The sequence below is a fragment of the Ambystoma mexicanum genome, chromosome 4q (assembly GCF_040938575.1).
Source record: "Ambystoma mexicanum isolate Mex_15411 chromosome 4q, UKY_AmexF1_1, whole genome shotgun sequence".
Lineage (NCBI taxonomy): Eukaryota > Metazoa > Chordata > Amphibia > Caudata > Ambystomatidae > Ambystoma > Ambystoma mexicanum.
Genome location: NC_090928.1, coordinates 1,128,105,761 through 1,128,128,642, shown reverse-complemented (window position 1 = coordinate 1,128,128,642; position 22,882 = coordinate 1,128,105,761). Strand labels below are relative to the sequence as shown.

The 22,882-nt window shown below is 43.9% G+C and overlaps 1 protein-coding gene across 1 annotated transcript in view; it reads left to right on the top strand.

The window, feature by feature from the left end:
• The window catches only part of DNAH14 (dynein axonemal heavy chain 14), a 2,000,441-nt gene that overhangs the window by 857,849 nt on the left and 1,119,710 nt on the right, over nucleotides 1-22,882 (top strand). Inside the window, exon 37 of the mRNA XM_069608705.1 lies at nucleotides 20,996-21,130. Coding sequence (XP_069464806.1) covers nucleotides 20,996-21,130 — 135 coding nt within the window. The remainder of the gene's footprint in view (nucleotides 1-20,995; nucleotides 21,131-22,882) is intronic.

Below are 22,882 nucleotides of genomic sequence, written 5' to 3'. Positions count from 1 at the left end.
TTTTTAGAAGGGTGAATGTTAGTCAAACATTTTTTTCTTTTCAAAGGTATTTTTTTTTTGTTATGTATTCCCTTTAAGTATTTTCTTTTTTGTAAAAGTTTCTTTTGAAACCGAACACAATAAAAAATAAAATTAAAAAAATGTACAAGAAACAGGAACTGGAATTTGCCAAAACCCTACCTGAGCATAACATGAAGGCCCAGGCTTCATCCATCAGGCTACCACAGTTCTGCCCTGAAAAGCGCGACACGCACTTGGCGATTGTTGTGTACACTTCACCCTTATGCGTAATTAGACAGAGCTATGAAGTTGAGCCAGGAGTGTGAAGCGAGACACCCCAAAACCTAGCAAAGTAGATGGTTAGGAGGTTCCGAGTGACCAACCTGACCCCTAAGGTTTGAAGAGCTTGGAGAGTTACACCCGAGCCTGTCCACGTACAGCCTCGTGTACAATGACCAGAGTCCTGAAATAGGAGTGATTCCTCATCGAGAACAAGCCAAAGAAGTTTAGGGTTGTTGTAATATGATCAGACTTCCACCAACCACAAATTCTTTGAGCAACATAGTTTGGAACCTTCTAAGGGTTAATGGCAGTGTTCCCCGAAAACCTTGCGGCCACGTGGCTTGAATAGCGCAGTCATAAAGGGACCACCTGCAAATAGCAAAGCGGTTATGCAGGGCACAATCAATAGTTCCGATTCTTGGCATAGTCGCTGGAATGCCCTTAGTGACCAAGCTATGTTATGGCATAAAGAACACGTTGGCGTCTATTGGTGCCCGTATGCACATTACTTTCTCTCTTCAGTGTCTTGCAAGGTCCTTGGCTTGAAGGCTGGTGAGTAGGAGAGGTACATGACATCTGTTGGACTGAGGAGGAAGATCTCTGTTTTCAAGAGGTTGAGGCAGCGTTTGCTTTGGTGCACCCGGTCTTGTATGTACATTGGCCACGTGACAATCATCGGAGTCTTTCTTGGGGGTGTATGTACGGCTCAGCTTCCTCTGAGCACATGTGGTACCATTCAGATAAAGGCGGATACATATCCATACGATACATGTTGTAGGGTTCAGTGATGCATGAGAAGGGAGACCCCATGTGTTGAACAGGCTCAAGGATTGTCCAGCTCCTTGACGGACGCCAAAGGTGGTGTTTGCGCGAGGAGGCTGTTGCTGAGTGTGTCAGGACCAGTGGTCGAAGTGTATGAAAAGAAGTAGTGGAACTATGTTACCTGTTGGCCTGCCTTCTCCCCACAAACCACATCACTGCGCCCCCTCCCACACACAATACACACACCCAGACACTTGCACCTGCTTTTTAAGGGAACGTTCAGGGCACTGCACTGAAAGTGCAAGTTTCAACTTCTTCCTACACTTTCATTTTAAAACGAAACCATTCCGGAACGGTTTCTTTTTAAAATAAAAGTATAGGAGCTGTAAAAGGTAATTTAAAAAAGTAGAGGAGCACTGCTCCCGACCGCTCCCGCTCACTTTGACCACTGGTCAGGGCGTAAAACATCTCAGTCATAGCTCTCAACTCACCCGCTTTTGGCGGGTGTCACCGCCTTGCAAAGGGCTGACTCACCCGCCAAGCCTCCTGCACGCCCATTCATTCCAATTCAATCCATTCCCGCCAAAAAGAAAATCGGGTGATTCCACTCGCCTTTGCAACACAAATGGTTGAGAGCTATGGATCAGTGCCATAGGCCCAGTCCCAGCTGCGCCTGCAGGAACAGCTGAGGAGATTGTGGTCAAGGGGATCAGAGGCTCCTGTAATCATTGAAAAAGTTGTTCATTTACAAGCCCTTTTAGGCTTTTCTCAGCAGCGATTTTTGCATATTTATCCCATACTACTTTAGCAGCCATGGTCATTTTATTTTTGGCAGGTAGCTTTAATCCTTTCAAAAATTATTTAGCAATAGAGGAGGGAATATGCTGCTTTGGCCGATTTTTGGTTTTCTTTTTTAAGGGGCTTGTATGAATCTGTTTAGAAGGGGCAGCACCCGAAAAAATTGTAAATAGTTCTTTAGAAGATTGTAATTCATTCACTCATGCTGAAGGCAACACAGTATTAGATAATGGGCCTACAGGAGCACAATTCTGAACAGGGGAATGAAGTTCTCGAATAATTTGTGGAAATAAGGCAGGGCAAACAAGGCAGGTGCAGCCACATTTTCTATGGTCAATTTAGGTTTCTCCAATTGGTTAAAAGGAGAGTCCTTGGTTGTTTTCTGCTGTAATAATTTAACAGGAGATAACTTTGATTTTTTAGGAGAAATGAGAGTAATTCCATTTAATGGTTTCAACTGTTGCAAGCGTAACTGTGATTGCCATCTAAGTAATTTAGTAAGTTGTTTATCCTGGATTTTAAGTTTTTCATCCAAGGTCTCGAATAATTTAAACAGCGATGATATAGCCAAATTCATAGCATGCAGGGTGGTTTCAACTAGTATTGTGGAAGACAGACATGCAGCAGGTGTAAGTGGCGAAGGAAGAAGGGGCATGGAAGGAAGAGGGATGGGTTTCGGTGTAATATAAGACCGTCTGGGAGTAGGCGCTATATACGTTGATACTGACATACGTTTCTCATCATCAGAATAGATGTGAAAAATTTCAGGTAGCTCATAGTTTGCCTCAGGCGCCACATTATTATCAATAAAAAATGAGTTAGAACAGTGATCAAGTTCACCTTGATCCTTTATAGACTCATCAACCAATGCTATAGCCGTAGGATTAAAAGATGTACCAAACATAGATGCAACACACGAAGCAGCAGGAGTTACTAAGCAATTTGACCCAGATATAACAGAAGGCTTGCTAGTAGGCATAAAATTATCTGTCCGCGGCAGCGGTGTAATCACTTCTTTTATAGCCTGTATATCTTTATCACATGGTAATTTTCTCAGATCAATATTGGAATCCGGCAAAAGAACCGGTTGTATTGGAATTTCGCTATCCTTCAGCATTGTTATATCCGAGATAGAACACATGGATTTGGGCGGAATTATGGCAGATGGAATATCAGTAGCAGCAAAATTACAGGGCAGGTCATTGTTACATACCCTTTTGTCTTTACCCATAGTGGAGATCATCTCCTGTATATCGCGCAATGCTACCCTTGCTTTAAATCTTGCAATTTTAGGAAATCGGGAAGCTGAAGCCGCAAGCGGATGCGGCGTACTACCCATTACTTTCCTTTTCTGAGGGGCAAGAGGTGGGGAGGATGGGACTGTCGCCAGCTTGCTTGATCTCAGATAATAAAAGCGTTGGCGCATTTAATGCGCCACCCAGAAGACACTTAAATTTGATTTCACTTAAAAAGGGTAAATTTGATAATGGTTTTAAAAGAGAAAAAAACAAACAAAGGGGGACTTTGGCACCGCACGCAGGTTGCTGCACAGACTAATAACAAATGTATTAGAAACTTGAATTGATAGTATTCTTAATCAATACGTATTTAAATTAATTCTTTTTTTAGAAGTGATCACATTCATCAAAAGACAACTGTTCAGTTATCAGGGAAGGGAACGCCCGACAGCTTGTGGAGCTGCCAGAGTCCGACTCTCCCCCCAATCCCTGAGAACTAGTAAAATACTTGTGAGTAAAGTTAGCAGCTGAAGGCCTCGATTCAGGTTACTCACAGGTCACAGCCAAACAGCACAACAGCGGCCCCAGCCCTTCAAGCCTCCAGGGCTTACGCCGCGAGGGTGTTCGTGGCCGGAAGAAATACTTCCTTTCAAGTCACGTGACAGTGTGTAGCTCCTCCCCGCTCACGACGCTCTGTAAGGGGCTGTGGCTGTGGCAGCAAGAGCAGATGCTCGCAGTGCAGCCTTTCCAAAAAACGAATAGCAGTGTAGAAAGATCCTCGAGGTTATATGCTTCAAAGTTAATACAGCACACTTGCAGAAGCAAAGTTAAACGCCACTCGAGCACTACTGCCACTTTACGTGCTACCAAATCTGAAGATGACTGCCAGAGGAGGGGCTTAGTTAGAGGGCAGTCCTTGCCTGGGGGCAATATGATTGGTTATTAGGAGAAAGACAGTTCAGAAACGAAACTGAAACTGATTTTTTCTTTACCGAGGATTCCAAGCCTGACGATGGGGAATATTCATGAGCATGTGAATCCATGCCAGACCCATGCTGGAGAACAACAGTTACAGGTAAGTAACTTGTTCCTTCGCTTGGGTGATATTGTATGTAAATATGTGCTCTGTAAAGTGCTTTGGATTAAGGTGCTATATAAATAACACATCATTATCATTATATGTGCAAGAAACCCCTAAGAGCAGCCCTGTTTACTAGATTTGTGTTCAGTGTCGATGGCATACTCTCAGATATGTTCTGGGATAGATTGATTTCTGGTATGATACAGCATTAGCATTAATTGTTGTACAGGTACTAGAAAGAAGTAATATACATTGAGAACACATTTTACTTAAATGTGTTGTCTATGACTGGTCCGCGGCCCTCCCTGTTTGAAAGAAATTTGGTGCTCTAATTTATGAATTTGTTTCTGTTTTGCAGAATTGTTTCTTGTTTTTTTTCCGTAATGAAAGCACTCAATTTCTTAATGCCTAATGATGCTTTAAAAAAATTTTTTTAGAAGGGTGAATGTTAGTCAAACATTTTTTTCTTTTCAAAGGTATTTTTTTTTTATGTATTCCCTTTAAGTATTTTCTTTTTTGTAAAAGTTTCTTTTGAAACCGAACACAATAAAAAATAAAATTAAAAAAATGTACAAGAAACAGGAACTGGAATTTGCCAAAACCCTACCTGAGCATAACATGAAGGCCCGGGCTTCATCCATCAGGCTACCACAGTTCTGCCCTGAAAAGCGCGACACGCACTTGGCGATTGTTGTGTACACTTCACCCTTATGCGTAATTAGACAGAGCTATGAAGTTGAGCCAGGAGTGTGAAGCGAGACACCCCCAAACCTAGCAAAGTAGATGGTTAGGAGGTTCCGAGTGACCAACCTGACCCCTAAGGTTTGAAGAGCTTGGAGAGTTACACCCGAGCCTGTCCACGTACAGCCTCGTGTACAATGACCAAAGTCCTGAAATAGGAGTGATTCCTCATCGAGAACAAGCCAAAGAAGTTTAGGGTTGTTGTAATATGATCAGACTTCCACCAACCACAAATTCTTTGAGCAACATAGTTTGGAACCTTCTAAGGGTTAATGGCAGTGTTCCCCGAAAACCTTGCAGCCACGTGGCTTGAATAGCGCAGTCATAAAGGGACCACCTGCAAATAGCAAAGCGGTTATGCAGGGCACAATCAATAGTTCCGATTCTTGGCATAGTCGCTGGAATGCCCTTAGTGACCAAGCTATGTTATGGCATAAAGAACACGTTGGCGTCTATTGGTGCCCGCATGCACATTACTTTCTCTCTTCAGTGTCTTGCAAGGTCCTTGGCTTGAAGGCTGGTGAGTAGGAGAGGTACATGACATCTGTTGGACTGAGGAGGAAGATCTCTGTTTTCAAGAGGTTGAGGCAGCGTTTGCTTTGGTGCACCCGGTCTTGTATGTACATTGGCCACGTGACAATCATCGGAGTCTTTCTTGGGGGTGTATGTACGGCTCAGCATCCTCTGAGCACATGTGGTACCATTCAGATAAAGGCGGATACATATCCATACGATACATGTTGTAGGGTTCAGTGATGCTTGAGAAGGGAGACCCCATGTGTTGAACAGGATCAAGGATTGTCCAGCTCCTTGACGGACACCAAAGGTGGTGTTTGCGCGAGGAGGGTGTTGCTGAGTGTGTCAGGACCAGTGGTCGAAGTGTATGAAAAGAAGTAGTGGAACTATGTTACCTGCTGGCCTGCCTTCTCCCCACAAACCACATCACTGCGCCCCCTCCCACACACAATACACACACCCAGACACTTGCACCTGCTGTTTAAGGGAAGGTTCAGTGCAGTGCACTGAAAGTGCACGTTTCAACTTCTTCCTACACTTTCATTTTAAAACGAAACCATTCCGGAACGGTTTCTTTTTAAAATAAAAGTATAGGAGCTGTAAAAGGTAATTTAAAAAAGTAGAGGAGCACTGCTCCCGACCGCTCCCGCTCATTTTGACCACTGGTCAGGACGTAAAACATCTCAGTCATAGCTCTCAACTCACCCGCTTTTGGCGGGTGTCACCGCCTTGCAAAGGGCTGACTCACCCGCCAAGCCTCCTGCACGCCCATTCATTCCAATGGGCGTCTCACCCGCCAAAAAGAAAATCGGGTGATTTCACCCGCCTTTGCGAGACAAATGGTTGAGAGCTATGGATCAGTGCCATAGGCCCAGTCCCAGCTGCGCCTGCAGGAACAGCTGAGGAGATTGTGGTCAAGGGGATCAAAGGCTCCTGTAATCAAGGAGTTCCTTCTTACTTTCAATAGGATGTGTTTGTTCCTCACGGTCCTAGGTCATGAAATCGCTGCAAAAACAACGTTTTACATAAATAACTGAACATCGGTTACGTTTGGAAAAATAACCGTCAGACGTTTTCATTGTAAATAATATCGTATCGTATTTTTTCTCTGTCATGTTCCGCCATCTAGTGGATTTTTGTGCCATAACAATACAGACACTACATACAATCTCATGTTCCACACATATTATTAAATGTGTCTAATGTATTACATCTTTTTTTTCTTTACGGGGCGGGGGACACACCCGAAATCTCCTTACTACTCCTTCCCTCCCCGCCCCTATCCTGCAGCTTTACACAACCCCGAGCCGCCTCCACAGCCCTTTCTTTACCCGAACCACCACACCGAACGCCTCTACTTGTATCCAGTCATATTATCGTTGCTGATCACAATAGTACACATTTCTTTCAAACGAAATGTTTAAAAAACGCTCTTTTTTCCACTCTATTTTTTTACCTTCTATTGGCTAAAATGTGCAAACACATTCTGCAACTCTCGGACGAATTTCCAATAAATTGACTTTTGTCCCCTGAGGGCATTCAACCTACAGTGCGTTGGGACTATACTAATGGTGAAAGGCGCTGTACAAATGACAATGACATGACGTACATGATATAACTGGATACCTACCGTTCCTCAGAGGACAATGACGTGACCTACCGTTCCTCAGAGGACAATGACGTGACCTACCGTTCCTCAGAGGACAATGACGTGACGTGCATTACGTTCCTCAGAGGACAATGACATCGCATACATGATATGACTGGATACTTACCGTGCCTCAGAGGACAATGACATACATGATATGACTGGATACTTACCGTTCCTCAGAGGACAATGACGTGACGTACATGATATGACTGAATACCTACCGTTCCTCAGAGGACAATGACATGACTTATATGATATGACTGAATACCTACCGTTCCTCAGAGGACGATGACGTGATGTACATGATATGACTGAATACCTACCGTTCCTCAGAGGACAATGACATGACTTATATGATATGACTGAATACCTACCGTTCCTCAGAGGACGATGACGTGATGTACATGATATGACTGAATACCTACCGTTCCTCAGAGGACAATGACATACATGATATGACTGAATACCTACCGTTCCTCAGAGGACAATGACATACATGATATGACTGGATACCTACCGTTCCTCAGAGGACAATGACATACATGATATGACTGAAAACCTACCGTTCCTCAGAGGACAATGACATGACTTATATGATATGACTGAATACCTACCGTTCCTCAGAGGACAATGACATGACTTATATGATATGACTGAATACCTACCGTTCCTCAGAGGACAATGACATACATGATATGACTGGATACCTACCGTTCCTCAGAGGACAATGACGTGACGTACATGATATGACTAAATACCTACCGTTCCTCAGAGGACAATGACGTGACGTACATGATATGACTGAATACCTACCGTTCCTCAGAGGACAATGACATGACTTATATGATATGACTGAATACCTACCGTTCCTCAGAGGACGATGATGTGACGTACATGATATGACTGAATACCTACCGTTCCTCAGAGGAGGATGACATACATGATATGACTGAATACCTACCGTTCCTCAGAGGATAATGACGTGACGTACATGATATGACTGAATACCTACCGTTCCTCATAGGACAATGACATACATGATATGACTGAATACCTACCGTTCCTCAGAGGACAATGACGTGACGTACATGATATGACTGAATACCTACCGTTCCTCAGAGGACAATGACATGACTTATATGATATGACTGAATACCTACCGTTCCTCAGAGGATAATGACGTGACGTACATGATATGACTGAATACCTACCGTTCCTCAGAGGACAATGACATGACTTATATGATATGACTGAATACCTACCGTTCCTCAGAGGACGATGACGTGATGTACATGATATGACTTAATACCTACCGTTCCTCAGAGGACAATGACATACATGATATGACTGAATACCTACCGTTCCTCAGAGGACAATGACGTGACATACATGATATGACTGGATACCTACCGTTCCTCAGAGGACGATGACGTGATGTACATGATATGACTGAATACCTACCGTTCCTCAGAGGACAATGACATACATGATATGACGGAAAACCTACCGTTCCTCAGAGGACAATGACATGACTTATATGATATGACTGAATACCTACCGTTCCTCAGAGGACGATGACGTGATGTACATGATATGACTGAATACCTACCATTCCTCAGAGGACAATGACATACATGATATGACTGAATACCTACCGTTCCTCAGAGGACAATGACGTGACAGACATGATATGACTGGATACCTACCGTTCCTCAGAGGACAATGACGTGACGTACATGATATGACTGAATACCTACCGTTCCTCAGAGGACAATGACATGACTTATATGATATGACTGAATACCTACCGTTCCTCAGAGGACGATAACGTGACGTACATGATATGACTGAATACCTACCGTTCCTCAGAGGACAATGACATACATGATATGACTGGATACCCACCGTTCCTCAGAGGACAATGACGTGACGTACATGATATGACTAAATACCTACCGTTCCTCAGAGGACAATGACATACATGATATGACTGAATACCTACCGTTCCTCAGAGGACAATGACGTGACGTACATGATATGACTGAATACCTACCGTTCCTCAGAGGACAATGACGTGACATTCATGATATGACTGGATACCTACCGTTCCTCAGAGGACAATGACGTGATGTACATTATATGACTGAATACCTACCGTTCCTCAGAGGAAAATGACATACATGATATGACTGGATACCTACCGTTCCTCAGAGGAAAATGACATACATGATATGACTGGATACCTACCGTTCCTCAGAGGACAATGACATACATGATATGACTGAATACCTACCGTTCCTCAGAGGAAAGTGACATACATGATATGACTGGATACCTACCGTTCCTCAGAGGACAATGACATGACTTATATGATATGACTGAATACCTACCGTTCCTCAGAGGACGATGACGTGATGTACATGATATGACTGAATACCTACCGTTCCTCAGAGGACAATGACATACATGATATGACTGAATACCTACCGTTCCTCAGAGGACGATGACGTGACGTACATGATATGATTGGACACCTACCGTTCCTCAGAGGACAATGACGTGATGTACATGATATGACTGAATACCTACCGTTCCTCAGAGGACAATGACATGACTTATATGATATGACTGAATACCTACCGTTCCTCAGAGGACGATGACGTGACGTACATGATATGACTGAATACCTACCGTTCCTCAGAGGACAATGACATAAATGATATGACTGAATACCTACCGTTCCTCAGAGGACAATGACATACATGATATGACTGAATACCTACCGTTCCTCAGAGGACAATGACATACATGATATGACTGAATACCTACCGTTCCTCAGAGAACAATGACATACATGATATGACTGAATACCTACCGTTCCTCAGAGGACAATGACATACATGATATGACTGAATACCTACCGTTCCTCAGAGGACAATGACATACATGATATGACTGGATACCTACCGTTCCTCAGAGAACAATGACGTGATGTACATGATATGACTGAATACCTACCGTTCCTCAGAGGAGGATGACATACATGATATGACTGAATACCTACCGTTCCTCAGAGGATAATGACGTGACGTACATGATATGACTGAATACCTACCGTTCCTCAGAGGACAATGACATGACTTATATGATATGACTGAATACCTACCGTTCCTCAGAGGACGATGACGTGATGTACATGATATGACTGAATACCTACCGTTCCTCAGAGGACAATGACATACATGATATGACTGAATACCTACCGTTCCTCAGAGGACAATGACGTGACATACATGATATGACTGGATACCTACCGTTCCTCAGAGGACAATGACGTGATGTACATGATATGACTGAATACCTACCGTTCCTCAGAGGACAATGACATGACTTATATGATATGACTGAATACCTACCGTTCCTCAGAGGGCGATGGCGTGACGTACATGATATGACTGAATACCTACCGTTCCTCAGAGGACAATGACATAAATGATATGACTGAATACCTACCGTTCCTCAGAGGACAATGACATACATGATATGACTGAATACCTACCGTTCCTCAGAGGACAATGACATACATGATATGACTGGATACCTACCGTTCCTCAGAGGACAATGACGTGATGTACATTATATGACTGAATACCTACCGTTCCTCAGAGGAAAATGACAAACATGATATGACTGGATACCTACCGTTCCTCAGAGGAAAATGACATACATGATATGACTGGATACCTACCGTTCCTCAGAGGAAAATGACATACATGATATGACTGGATACCTACCGTTCCTCAGAGGACAATGACGTGATGTACATGATATGACTGAATACCTACCGTTCCTCAGAGGACAATGACATGACTTATATGATATGACTGAATACCTACCGTTCCTCAGAGGACGATGACGTGATGTACATGATATGACTGAATACCTACCGTTCCTCAGAGGACAATGACATACATGATATGACTGAATACCTACCGTTCCTCAGAGGACGATGACGTGACGTACATGATATGATTGGACACCTATCGTTCCTCATAGGACAATGACGTGACGCACATGATATGACTGGACACCTACCGTTCCTCAGAGGACAATGACGTGATGTACATGATATGACTGAATACCTACCGTTCCTCAGAGGACAATGACATGACTTATATGATATGACTGAATACCTACGGTTCCTCAGAGGACGATGACGTGATGTACATGATATGACTGAATACCTACCGTTCCTCAGAGGACAATGACATAAATGATATGACTGAATACCTACCGTTCCTCAGAGGACAATGACGTGACGTACATGATATGACTGAATACCTACCGTTCCTCAGAGGACAATGACATACATGATATGACTGAATACCTACCGTTCCTCAGAGGACAATGACATACATGATATGACTGAATACCTACCGTTCCTCAGAGGACAATACATACATGATATGACTGAATACCTACCGTTCCTCAGAGGACAATGACATACATGATATGACTGGATACCTACCGTTCCTCAGAGAACAATGACGTGATGTACATGATATGACTGAATACCTACCGTTCCTCAGAGGAAAATGACATACATGATATGACTGGATACCTACCGTTCCTCAGAGGACAATGACATACATGATATGACTGAATACCTACCGTTCCTCAGAGGAAAATGACATACATGATATGACTGGATACCTACCGTCCCTCAGAGGACAATGACGTGATGTACATGATATGACTGAATACCTACCGTTCCTCAGAGGACAATGACATGACGTACATGATATGATTGGACACCTATCGTTCCTCATAGGACAATGACGTGACGCACATGATATTACTGGACACCTACCGTTCCTCAGAGGACAATTTCGTGACGTGCATGATATGACTGGACACCTACCGTTCCTCAGAGGACAATGACGTGATGTGCATGACGTTCCTCAGAGGACAATGACATCACATACATGATATGACTGGATACCTACCGTTCCTCAGAGGACAATGACGTGATATACATGATATGACTGGATACCTACCGTTCCTCAGAGGACAATGACATACATGATATGACTGAATACCTACCGTTCCTCAGAGGACAATGACATACATGATATGACTGAATACCTACCGTTCCTCAGAGGACAATGACATACATGATATGACTGGACACCTACCATTCCTCAGAGGACAATGACGTGACGTGCATGACGTTCCTCAGAGGACAATGACATCACATACATGATATGACTGGATACCTACCGTTCCTCAGAGGACAATGACATGACTTATATGATATGACTGAATACCTACCGTTCCTCAGAGGACGATGATGTGATGTACATGATATGACTGAATACCTACCCTTCCTCAGAGGACAATGACATACATGATATGACTGAATACCTACTGTTCCTCAGAGGACAATGACGTGACGTACATGATATGCCTGGACACCTACTGTTCCTCAGAGGACAATGACGTGACGTGCATGACGTTCCTCAGAGGACAATGACATCACATACATGATATGACTGGATACCTACCGTTCCTCAGAGGACGATGACGTGACGTACATGATATGACTGAATACCTACCGTTCCTCAGAGGACAATGACATACATGATATGACTGAATACCTACAACGGAGGACAATGACATACATGATATGACTGAATACCTACCGTTCCTCAGAGGACGATGACGTGACGTACATGATATGATTGGACACCTATCATTCCTCATAGGACAATGACGTGACGCACATGATATGACTGAATACCTACCGTTCCTCAGAGGACAATGACATACCTACCGTTCCTCAGAGGACGATGACGTGACGTACATGATATGATTGGACACCTATCGTTCCTCAGAGGACAATGACGTGACGTACATGATATGACTGAATACCTACCGTTCCTCAGAGGACAATGACATACATGATATGACTGGATACCTACCGTTCCTCAGAGGACAATGACGTGACGTACATGATATGACTGAATACCTACCGTTCCTCAGCGGACAATGACATGACTTATATGATATGACTGAATACCTACCGTTCCTCAGAGGACGATGACGTGATGTACATGATATGACTGAATACCTACCGTTCCTCAGAGGACAATGACATACATGATATGACTGAATACCTACCGTTCCTCAGAGGACAATGACGTGACGTACATGATATGACTGGACACCTACCGTTCCTCAGAGGACAATGACATGACTTATATGATATGACTGAATACCTACCGTTCCTCAGAGGACAATGACATACATGATATGACTGAATACCTACCGTTCCTCAGAGGACAATGACGTGACGTACATAATATGACTGAATACCTACCGTTCCTCAGAGGACAATGACATACATGATATGACTGGATACCTACCGTTCCTCAGAGGACAATGACGTGACGTACATGATATGACTGAATACCTACCGTTCCTCAGAGGACAATGACATACATGATATGACTGAATACCTACCGTTCCTCAGAGGACAATGACGTGACGTACATGATACGACTGAATACCTACCGTTCCTCTGAGGACAATGACATACATGATATGACTGGATACCTACCGTTCCTAAGAGGACAATGACGTGACATACATGATATGACTGGATACCTACCGTTCCTCAGAGGACAATGACGTGACGTACATGATATGACTGGATACCTACCGTTCCTCAGAGGACAATGACGTGACGTACATGATATGACTGAATACCTACCGTTCCTCAGAGGACGATGACATACATGATATGACTGAATACCTACCGTTCCTCAGAGGACAATGACGTGACGTACATGATATGACTGAATACCTACCGTTCCTCAGAGGACAATGACATGACTTATATGATATGATTGAATACCTACCGTTCCTCAGAGGACGATGACGTGATGTACATGATATGACTGAATACCTACTGTTCCTCAGAGGACAATGACATACATGATATGACTGAATACCTACCGTTCCTCAGAGGACAATGACGTGACATACATGATATGACTGAATACCTACCGTTCCTCAGAGGAAAATGACATACATGATATGACTGGATACCTACCGTTCCTCAGAGGACAATGACGTGATGTACATGATATGACTGAATACCTACCGTTCCTCAGAGGACAATGACATGACTTATATGATATGACTGAATACCTACCGTTCCTCAGAGGACAATGACATACATGATATGACTGAATACCTACCGTTCCTCAGAGGACAATGACGTGACGTACATGATATGATTGGACACCTATTGTTCCTCAGAGGACAATGACGTGATGTGCATGACGTTCCTCAGAGGACAATGACATCACATACATGATATGACTGGATACCTACCGTTCCTCAGAGGACAATGACGTGATATACATGATATGACTGGACACCTACCGTTCCTCAGAGGACAATGACATACATGATATGACTGAATACCTACCGTTCCTCAGAGGACAATGACATACATGATATGACTGAATACCTACCGTTCCTCAGAGAACAATGACATACATGATATGACTGAATACCTACCGTTCCTCAGAGGACAATGACATACATGATATGACTGGACACCTACCATTCCTCAGAGGACAATGACGTGACGTGCATGACGTTCCTCAGAGGACAATGACATCACATACATGATATGACTGGATACCTACCGTTCCTCAGAGGACAATGACATGACTTATATGATATGACTGAATACCTACCGTTCCTCAGAGGACAATGACGTGACGTACATGGTGTGATTGAATACCTACCGTTCCTCAGAGGACAATGACATGACTTACATGATATGACTGAATACCTACCGTTCCTCAGAGGACGATGACGTGATGTACATGATATGACTGAATACCTACCGTTCCTCAGAGGACAATGACGTGACGTACATGATATGACTGGACACCTACCGTTCCTCAGAGGACGATGACGTGATGTACATGATATGACTGGACACCTCCCGTTCCTCAGAGGACAATGACGTGACGTACATGATATGACTGGACACCTACCGTTCCTCAGAGGACAATGACGTGGCGTACATGATATGACTGAATACCTACCGTTCCTCAGAGGACAATGACATACATGATATGACTGAATACCTACCGTTCCTCAGAGGACAGTGACGTGACGTACATGATATGACTGGACACCTACCGTTCCTCAGAGGACGATGACGTGATGTACATGATATGACTGGACACCTCCCGTTCCCCAGAGGACAATGACGTGACGTACATGATATGACTGGACACCTACCGTTCCTCAGAGGACAATGACGTGACGTACATGATATGACTGGACACCTACCGTTCCTCGCATGGAAGGGAGCCACACTGGGAAATCTTTTCGGATGCTGTTCGGTTCCAGAGATGTGCCCACTGTGTAGATGATGTTGGCTACACCCTATAGTCCACATATAGCGTGATATTTGTAGAGAATGTCATAGTGTGCATAATGATTTTCAGCAGAGGGTCACAATGGTGTATTTAAGGTTTTGCGGAATCGCTCCAGTGGCAAATGATATCTTCATGAAAGTGGGGATTGGCGGTCACAGTTCAGGCAAACCCAGGTTGGACTTTCTGTGAAACTTTTCAGATGGTGGTGAATGTTTTCTTGGGTTTATTTAGTACTGTGAAGAACACTAATCATTTTTCTGGCAAGCGGTTGAGGATTGGAAATATTTTGATGGGTGAATGAATAGAGTTTGTTGGCTGTTGGGATGCTCGCTCTTTAAGTATGCTTTTCTGGGTGTGGTTGAGGAGTCTTCCAGGGTTTTGGTTGCATTTTATTGTATTGTATATTTCACCAGAGATGCCAATAAGACTGTATAACAAGTGTCTATTTTGTTAAGAAATTGAGCCATGAGGGTGCCTCAGGATTTTAATTAGCATTTGTGATGAAGAGGATAGGGAAAGTTCCCTCTAAATCTGTAATAGCTCTTGGGTGGAGTTGTTGGCATCTGATCTTCGGCTGTGCTAGTAATCATCATGTGTGTTGAGCAGGGCTAGTTTGTGTTGCATCTTTCCCCAGTGTCTTGGTTACGTCCAGCCTTTACCTTTTAATGCATGCAGATTGCTCTCGAACCACAGATTCATTGTAACTTTGGTGGCTTTGTCTGGTATCTTCTTTGTTTGTTTGTTTGTTTGTTTGTTTATTTATTTATTGTGCGCACCAGACCCTAGGGTAACAGGGCGCAAGAGAACAAGGAGGTTTACAGCTTAGTTAACGTTTACAGGTTACAGATTAGTTAACGTTACAGGTTACAGGCATAGTGGACATTTCGAGTCTGCAGGGTAGGGCAAGTGCAAGTGCAGATAAGGCGTAGCTAAACAGTCAAATCTATGGCGATCAAACAGTAAAAGCAGGTTGGTACAAACATAATAAGAAGACGTTACGTATAAAGTGACATACGCTATGTCGCATTCTCAATAAGCCATTTTATGGTGTTCTTTCTGAAGTTATTGAAGGTTTGGTCAGATCTGAGTGCAAGGGGTAGGGAGTTCCATAACTGTGCTGCCTTAACTGGGAAGCTGGAACCTCCAATGGTGGCTAGTTTGAATCTGGGCACTAGGAGGCAGTTGGGGCTGGCTGTCCTTGTGAGTCTCGTTGGATTTTTCCTGTTGAAGCGTTCTGAGAGGTATCGGGGAGCTTTGTTGTTTAGGCATTTGTGGATAAGGGACGCAGATTTAAGGTTGATTTTTTCTTGGGTGGAAAGCCATTTGTGTCTTCGACTTATTTCTGAAATGTGTGCACTTCTGGGGATACTTAAGGCCGCTCTAAGTGCATTGTTTTGGAGTACTTGGATTCTGTGGATGATTTGTTTGGTAGTCCCTATGTAGAGGGCGTTACAATAATCTAATTTCGATAAGATGAGGGCTCTAGCTAGAATAAGACAACTGTCCTCTGAGAGGAATGGTTTCCCAGCTCGTATTAACTTGCATGTATAGGCAGTGGATGATGACAATGAGTTCACCTGTTTGGTGAAAGATAGTGTCGCATCAAGGTAAAAACCTAGGGTTTTTACTTCTCTGGCGACCTTGATAGTGTTGCCATCTATGATGAAGGCGGAGTAGTTTTGGTTAAGTTTGGAGATACGGGCTGCCGTGCCCAGGATGATGAGCTCTGTTTTGTCATCGTTCAAGCATAGGCCATGGTTGGCCATCCATGCCTGAACGATGCTGTAGACTCTATTCACCAGAGCCAGGTCTTCGACGTAATCCCCAGTAAGTGGTAAGAGAATCTGAGTATCATCCGCATAGTTAGTGTAGGTGATACCCAGATTATCAAGATCGTCAAAGAGTGGCTTGGTGAAGATGTTATAGAGTGTCGGCGAGACGCAGGATCCCTGGGGCACTCCGCAAGTGATTGGGATAGGGTCTGCTGCCGCTGCAGGGGAGAACACCCTCATAGTCCTGTCACTAAGAAATGATTGAATCCAGACTATAGCCTCCTCTGAGAAGTGGGCAGCCGAGTCCAAGTGATTACATAGGACTTTATGGTCCACAAGATCGAAGGCGGCTGAGAGGTCTAGAAGGAGGAGGAGAGCTAATTTTCCCTCGTCTCTGAGTGAATCTATTTGGGCTTTTAGGTCGATAAGGGCAGTCTCTGTGCCGTGTTGCGGCCGGAAACCGGATTGGCGGGTGCCGAGGAGATGGTTCATCTCAAGGAAGTTCTGGATCTGGGTGTATGCTACCTTGTCTAATATTTTTAGTAGGAAGGGAACCGTGGTGATGGGCCTGTAGTTAGTAGGAATGTTGGGGTCCAATGTTTGCTTTTTTAGGAGGGGGAGTACCCAAGATTCCTTTAGGTTGCGGGGGATGGTGCCCGTAGTAAAGGAGGCATTGATAAGTTTTGTGATAAAGGGGGCTAAATCCCTAGCCGCATCCTTGATCAGTTGTGCGGGGCATTGGTCGCCTTTGCAATTAGAAGGTTTGAGAGTCAAAATGGTCTTCTCTACCTCAATTACTGAGACCTTGGAGAAGCGGAATTGAGTGGATTCTGGGTTGTTGGATGAGGGGGTTTTGACTATCAGAGGTAGAGTTGGCAGGGAGGCTTTCTTTAGGGCAATTTTTGTTTGGAGGTTAGATACTTTGTTGGTTAGTGCCAGTTGTATGTCTGTGCACCAAGTTTTGTCTTTGATGGAGTCATCCTGTACTGTGATAGGAGTTTCCAATTCCTTTAGGATGGAGAATAGCTCCTTCATGCTGGAGTTGGATTGGGAGATCCTATTATTATAGGTTTCTTGTTTGGCTAGGATGATGTCTCTTTTGTATTGCGAGGAGATGTTAATTAGGTTAGTTTTATTTTCAGCGGTCGGATGTCGGTTCCAAGCTGTTTCACATTTTCTCTTCTGTAGTCTTAAGTTTTTTAGGTGGGGTCGAGGGCGGTGGTTACACTACCATTGATTATGTGGAGGACTGACATGAGAGCAGGGTAGTCCCAGGTTCCAGCAGTGCCTTCATGGTGGCTGGGAGAACACACTTGTGGTTTCTTGGGAATTGGGAAAGCTGTCTCTTGGGTTTTTGTTGGTCACAGCTCGTTCAGAAGGTGGATGTTGATGAGCCCATTTTCATCCCCAGAGAAAGTCTGGTACCTCCTTAGCCAAGTGTTGGGGAGTCATGTTCCTGAGAGAGGACAAGACCTTCCAGCCAGTCAAGTTTCAACTCATTGCAATGCACCGACCAAAGACAGAAGTGTATTGTATGTTTTAGTTTTCTGCAATTACGTGAGGTCAATTGCAAAACACTTTTTGCTTTTATCTTTATTTTTTTCTGGTGTTATGAATATTCATTTGTAAACACAAAAAACGAAAACATATTTTAAAATGAAATCAATAGGTGACCAGCTGCTCGAGCAGGAAGGGGAATGCATCAGTGAGTATGTTGTGCCATACGTGGATCAGAGAGAGGACGCGAACAACTGGACATGTTTAAAAAACACTTGGGTTTTATTAAAGTGAAAAGAAAGTCCCTCACCTGGCTGTATCGCTATAGGAGAGAGTCCCTATGTCAACCCAAATGTGCTCGTCAGCATGTCATACAGAAACTGATTCTGTCCTCTGTCCAAACCTAAACTATCTACCTGGCCCTACCACTATGAAAGAAAAAAGAAATTCAAATAATGTTTCTGCTTGCTGTTGGCTGGTGGACGACCTCCTATGCAATGTCTCTGGGACTTGCCGCTCTCGGTGTACCAGGTTCTCTGTCATTTTCACAGTTCCAATGGATCGAACAAAAGTTCTTAGAAATTAGAAATCTTCTTTTTCTCTTCCTCAGACCTAGTTTCCTATTACAGTTTCAATACGTAGTTTCCTCAAGAATTCCTCATAGAGAAAAGGGCAACCTCCGGTTCCCCCCATGCAAGTCCATGCACGCTTTACAAGCTTCTTTCCTGGGTGTTGGACTTGACTTGGTTTATATTCCCACTGTGTAAGACCTTGCTCTGGTTCACCCCTCTAGGTGCCTTCTACTCTGTGTGGAATAACTTGCGGCAGTCCGCGTGGAACTGTAGATTTAGGTTGAAGGTCTCTGGCTTTCTAGCAACAGTATGTGCCCTTAATTATTGGTCTGATTCCGGCCTTCTTCTCTCAGCCTTGTGCTTCCTTCAGGAGGGTTGAGCCTTTTGCATAAACCTGTATGGTGGTGTTTACAATAGAGCAGTCACGCAGAACCAGATGTTTGTTCAAGTTGTTATTCTAGTTTTCTCGGACAAAACACATTTCGACCTTCATGGTCTTTCTCAAGGCCAAGAGGGCATATGTGATGTTGCATGGATTGATGACTTCTGGTAAGGTTAATGAGGTGCTTCCCTTAGGCATTTCACTGTTAAGGGCTGAAATATGATTAACCAATTCTGTTGGTATTGTTTTTCAACTCTATGATGGGGTCAGCTGGTGGCTGTGTTCAAGATATGAGTCGCCATTACTGACGTAATGGTTAGGAGGATTTTGTGCAGAAACTCATTCAATGATATATTTAGAGATCTTAGACATCCGGAAAGTCACATTCAGCTTTTCGGCGTCCCGTGTCTATCACTGATACCTTCAGCACAGCCCACCAGCTATTTGCAATAGCATCACATGGGGAACAATGTCCAAGTCTGTGTCAAGGAGCCGCTACTGGGCTAAAGTGGTTTGCTTTGTAAAATACAAAAGTTCATATAAGCCTGCCAACCGGCAGCCACGGTGCAAATACGTGAGTTCATGTCGGCAGGCGGCACTTAGTGATCAGTGACTCCTCTCATTAGCTTATCTGCCGCGTCACAGCGCGTTCTCTCTCTCTCTCTGGTGCCGCTGGGGATATACTGGTGGGAGGCTTCTCACTGAAGGGTCTGGTGGGCTGCCTTATTACAGTTGATCCAACAGGGCGGCTGATGCATGTTGTTCTATGTAAGATTGAGAAAGAGACTGGCCAGCATCTTTTACAACAGGTATGGGATGATCAACAGTGATACTGCCCATACACATATAGGCACTTAAAGGATAGCAACTGGGGCCCCCCAAACTGCTACTTTCCCCCTCTGGGATAGAACTGGTTCTGGTTTCCACCCTGGTTGGCTTCCCACTCCAGGCTGAGAATGGTCCCCATCCCCTCCTGACAGGGTCAGACTACTGACACTGTCACTGTATATATGTATGTATGTTTGTATATAATTATATAATTTCACAATTACTACTTTGGCCCATAGACAAGGGGAGTATCCTTACAGAAGTATACATATGAAGTTGCAGGATAATACAATCGCAGTACAGCATGTATACTTAGACAGCATTGTAGGGGAAAGGCAGGATGAAGTTTGGTAACATTAATATCTCTCTCCTAAATGAAGAGTAACCGTGTGTTCCAAATGTTCCTCCAGGCTCGTCATGGTGTAATGCTCGTGGGACCGTCCGGTGGAGGAAAAACAACTGTTAGGCGGATTCTAGAAAAGGCCTTGGTTATTTTGCCAACTCTTCCTTCAGAAGCATCTCATGCAGCCGGCTCTCTCGCACAGGTAATGACTATGATATGACTGACTAATTAACGCGAGTCCAGAAAGCTACATGATATTATTTTCTTACTAAGTTTGACTAACACTGAAAAGTTAAATGAATGAAAATCGGTAGTCGGTAGGTTGGATTCTGGCTTTGCCCTTCTTTGTCAGGAGAATTTGGCAATCTTGTGCTACTGATTGAGGGTAAATGAAGACACAGAGCTTTTGTAATCTGGACTGAGAGAACAGTGGAATTGTGTATATTGTGATGCGTAAAATGTGGATTGTGTTGGCATAACGTAATTTCTGAATATCCGGTGGCTGTTGAACATCAAATAATAGATAAAACGGTCCTAGTTGAGTCAGTAAATCAAAATGGCCTACACTAACAAAACCTAATGCCTGTCCTATCTCGTGTACAAAAAGTGTGTAATGGGTAATATGTATGCAAAGGAAAATCAGTGTTAGAATATAAAGAATAAGTGTGGCTGAGTCAGCTCTCCTCCCTACGATAGACAGCACAGAGTAAGGCGGTCCCTGCAAGCAGGCTGACCCACTCTGGCTCAGGTTCTCAAAACAAAAACATGGATCAAGGCCCGCCTGGCCTGCCACATTAAAGTCTCACTTTCCAGCTTTCAAAACACAGTTCAACAAAAAGTTCATGCCGGTCTCCCTCAGTCGGGCAAAGACCTTTCAAAGAAATAAGGTTAATATAGGTCTCCCTCAGTCAGGCTTGGACCTTTCAAAGCAAAACATTCACATAGATCTCCCTCAGTCTGGCTCTGACATTTCAAAGACAACACTTGCAAGGATTTCCTTCCCCAAGCTTAATTCACATCCTTTAGGGGTTCCCTTCCCATAGTTTATCACACTTCCGGTCTCCCTCAGTCGGGCTTGGACCTTTTCCTGATGTTAAAGACTTTCAAATGTGCGTGACTTTTACTATAGACCTCTGCAGGATCACTTCCACCTTCAGCTCACATTCTTGTGTTATTTGCCCCAGTGTTTCTTGGTCTGGGTAGTTCGATGTCACAAGCACAAACGTTCAACGTTCACCCTTTTACTCAGCTCCTTTTCCCAAGGTCAATTTTGATCACTTTGCTTTTATAGTTCATTCACTTTACCGCTTCATAACAAAAACATTTCACCTTCCACACAGACTTTCAAGATGGCTACTTCCTTTTGCCAAACAACTCCGCTACTCAGTATCGCTGGTTTCACAGCTATCTGTAATTCAAAGTTCATCACAGGTCTACCTTCCTTTGCGTCTCATCCACACGCGGGGAGCCTTCAATTGTGTGATATACTGTTGCAACCTCAATCTTTCCTTAACACTTACTAGTCTTTCATGCTGCTTGCCAACTCACCGGCTGTGTGCATTTCTTTCTTGTCGTTGCAGTTTTTAATTCACGAGTCAAGGTTAATACCACAGGCTTGACATTCTCTCCCCAACTCTGCCGTTCACCCGGGAGGGTATCAGGCATCATTGAATCGCAATGCAGTCTTCTTGTCGGGGATTTGGCCTTCTCCACGTGTCTTTCACTGCCTTTTGGAGGCAACAACCTCCTGCAGGGAACTCTATCATTTGCTCTCGTCCCTCGGTCCGTCGCTCTGCTACAGTAGGTTTGCCTTTGCCCTGGAAGTTCTGCTCTTGCTCGTGTTCCACCTTGCTAACAGTGTTTCTCTATGTTCCGCCTTTTATCCATGTGAGCAGAGCTAATTGGTATCAGACCAATGCACTTAAAGTCAAGTGCCTGACTTTGCCTGCCCCAT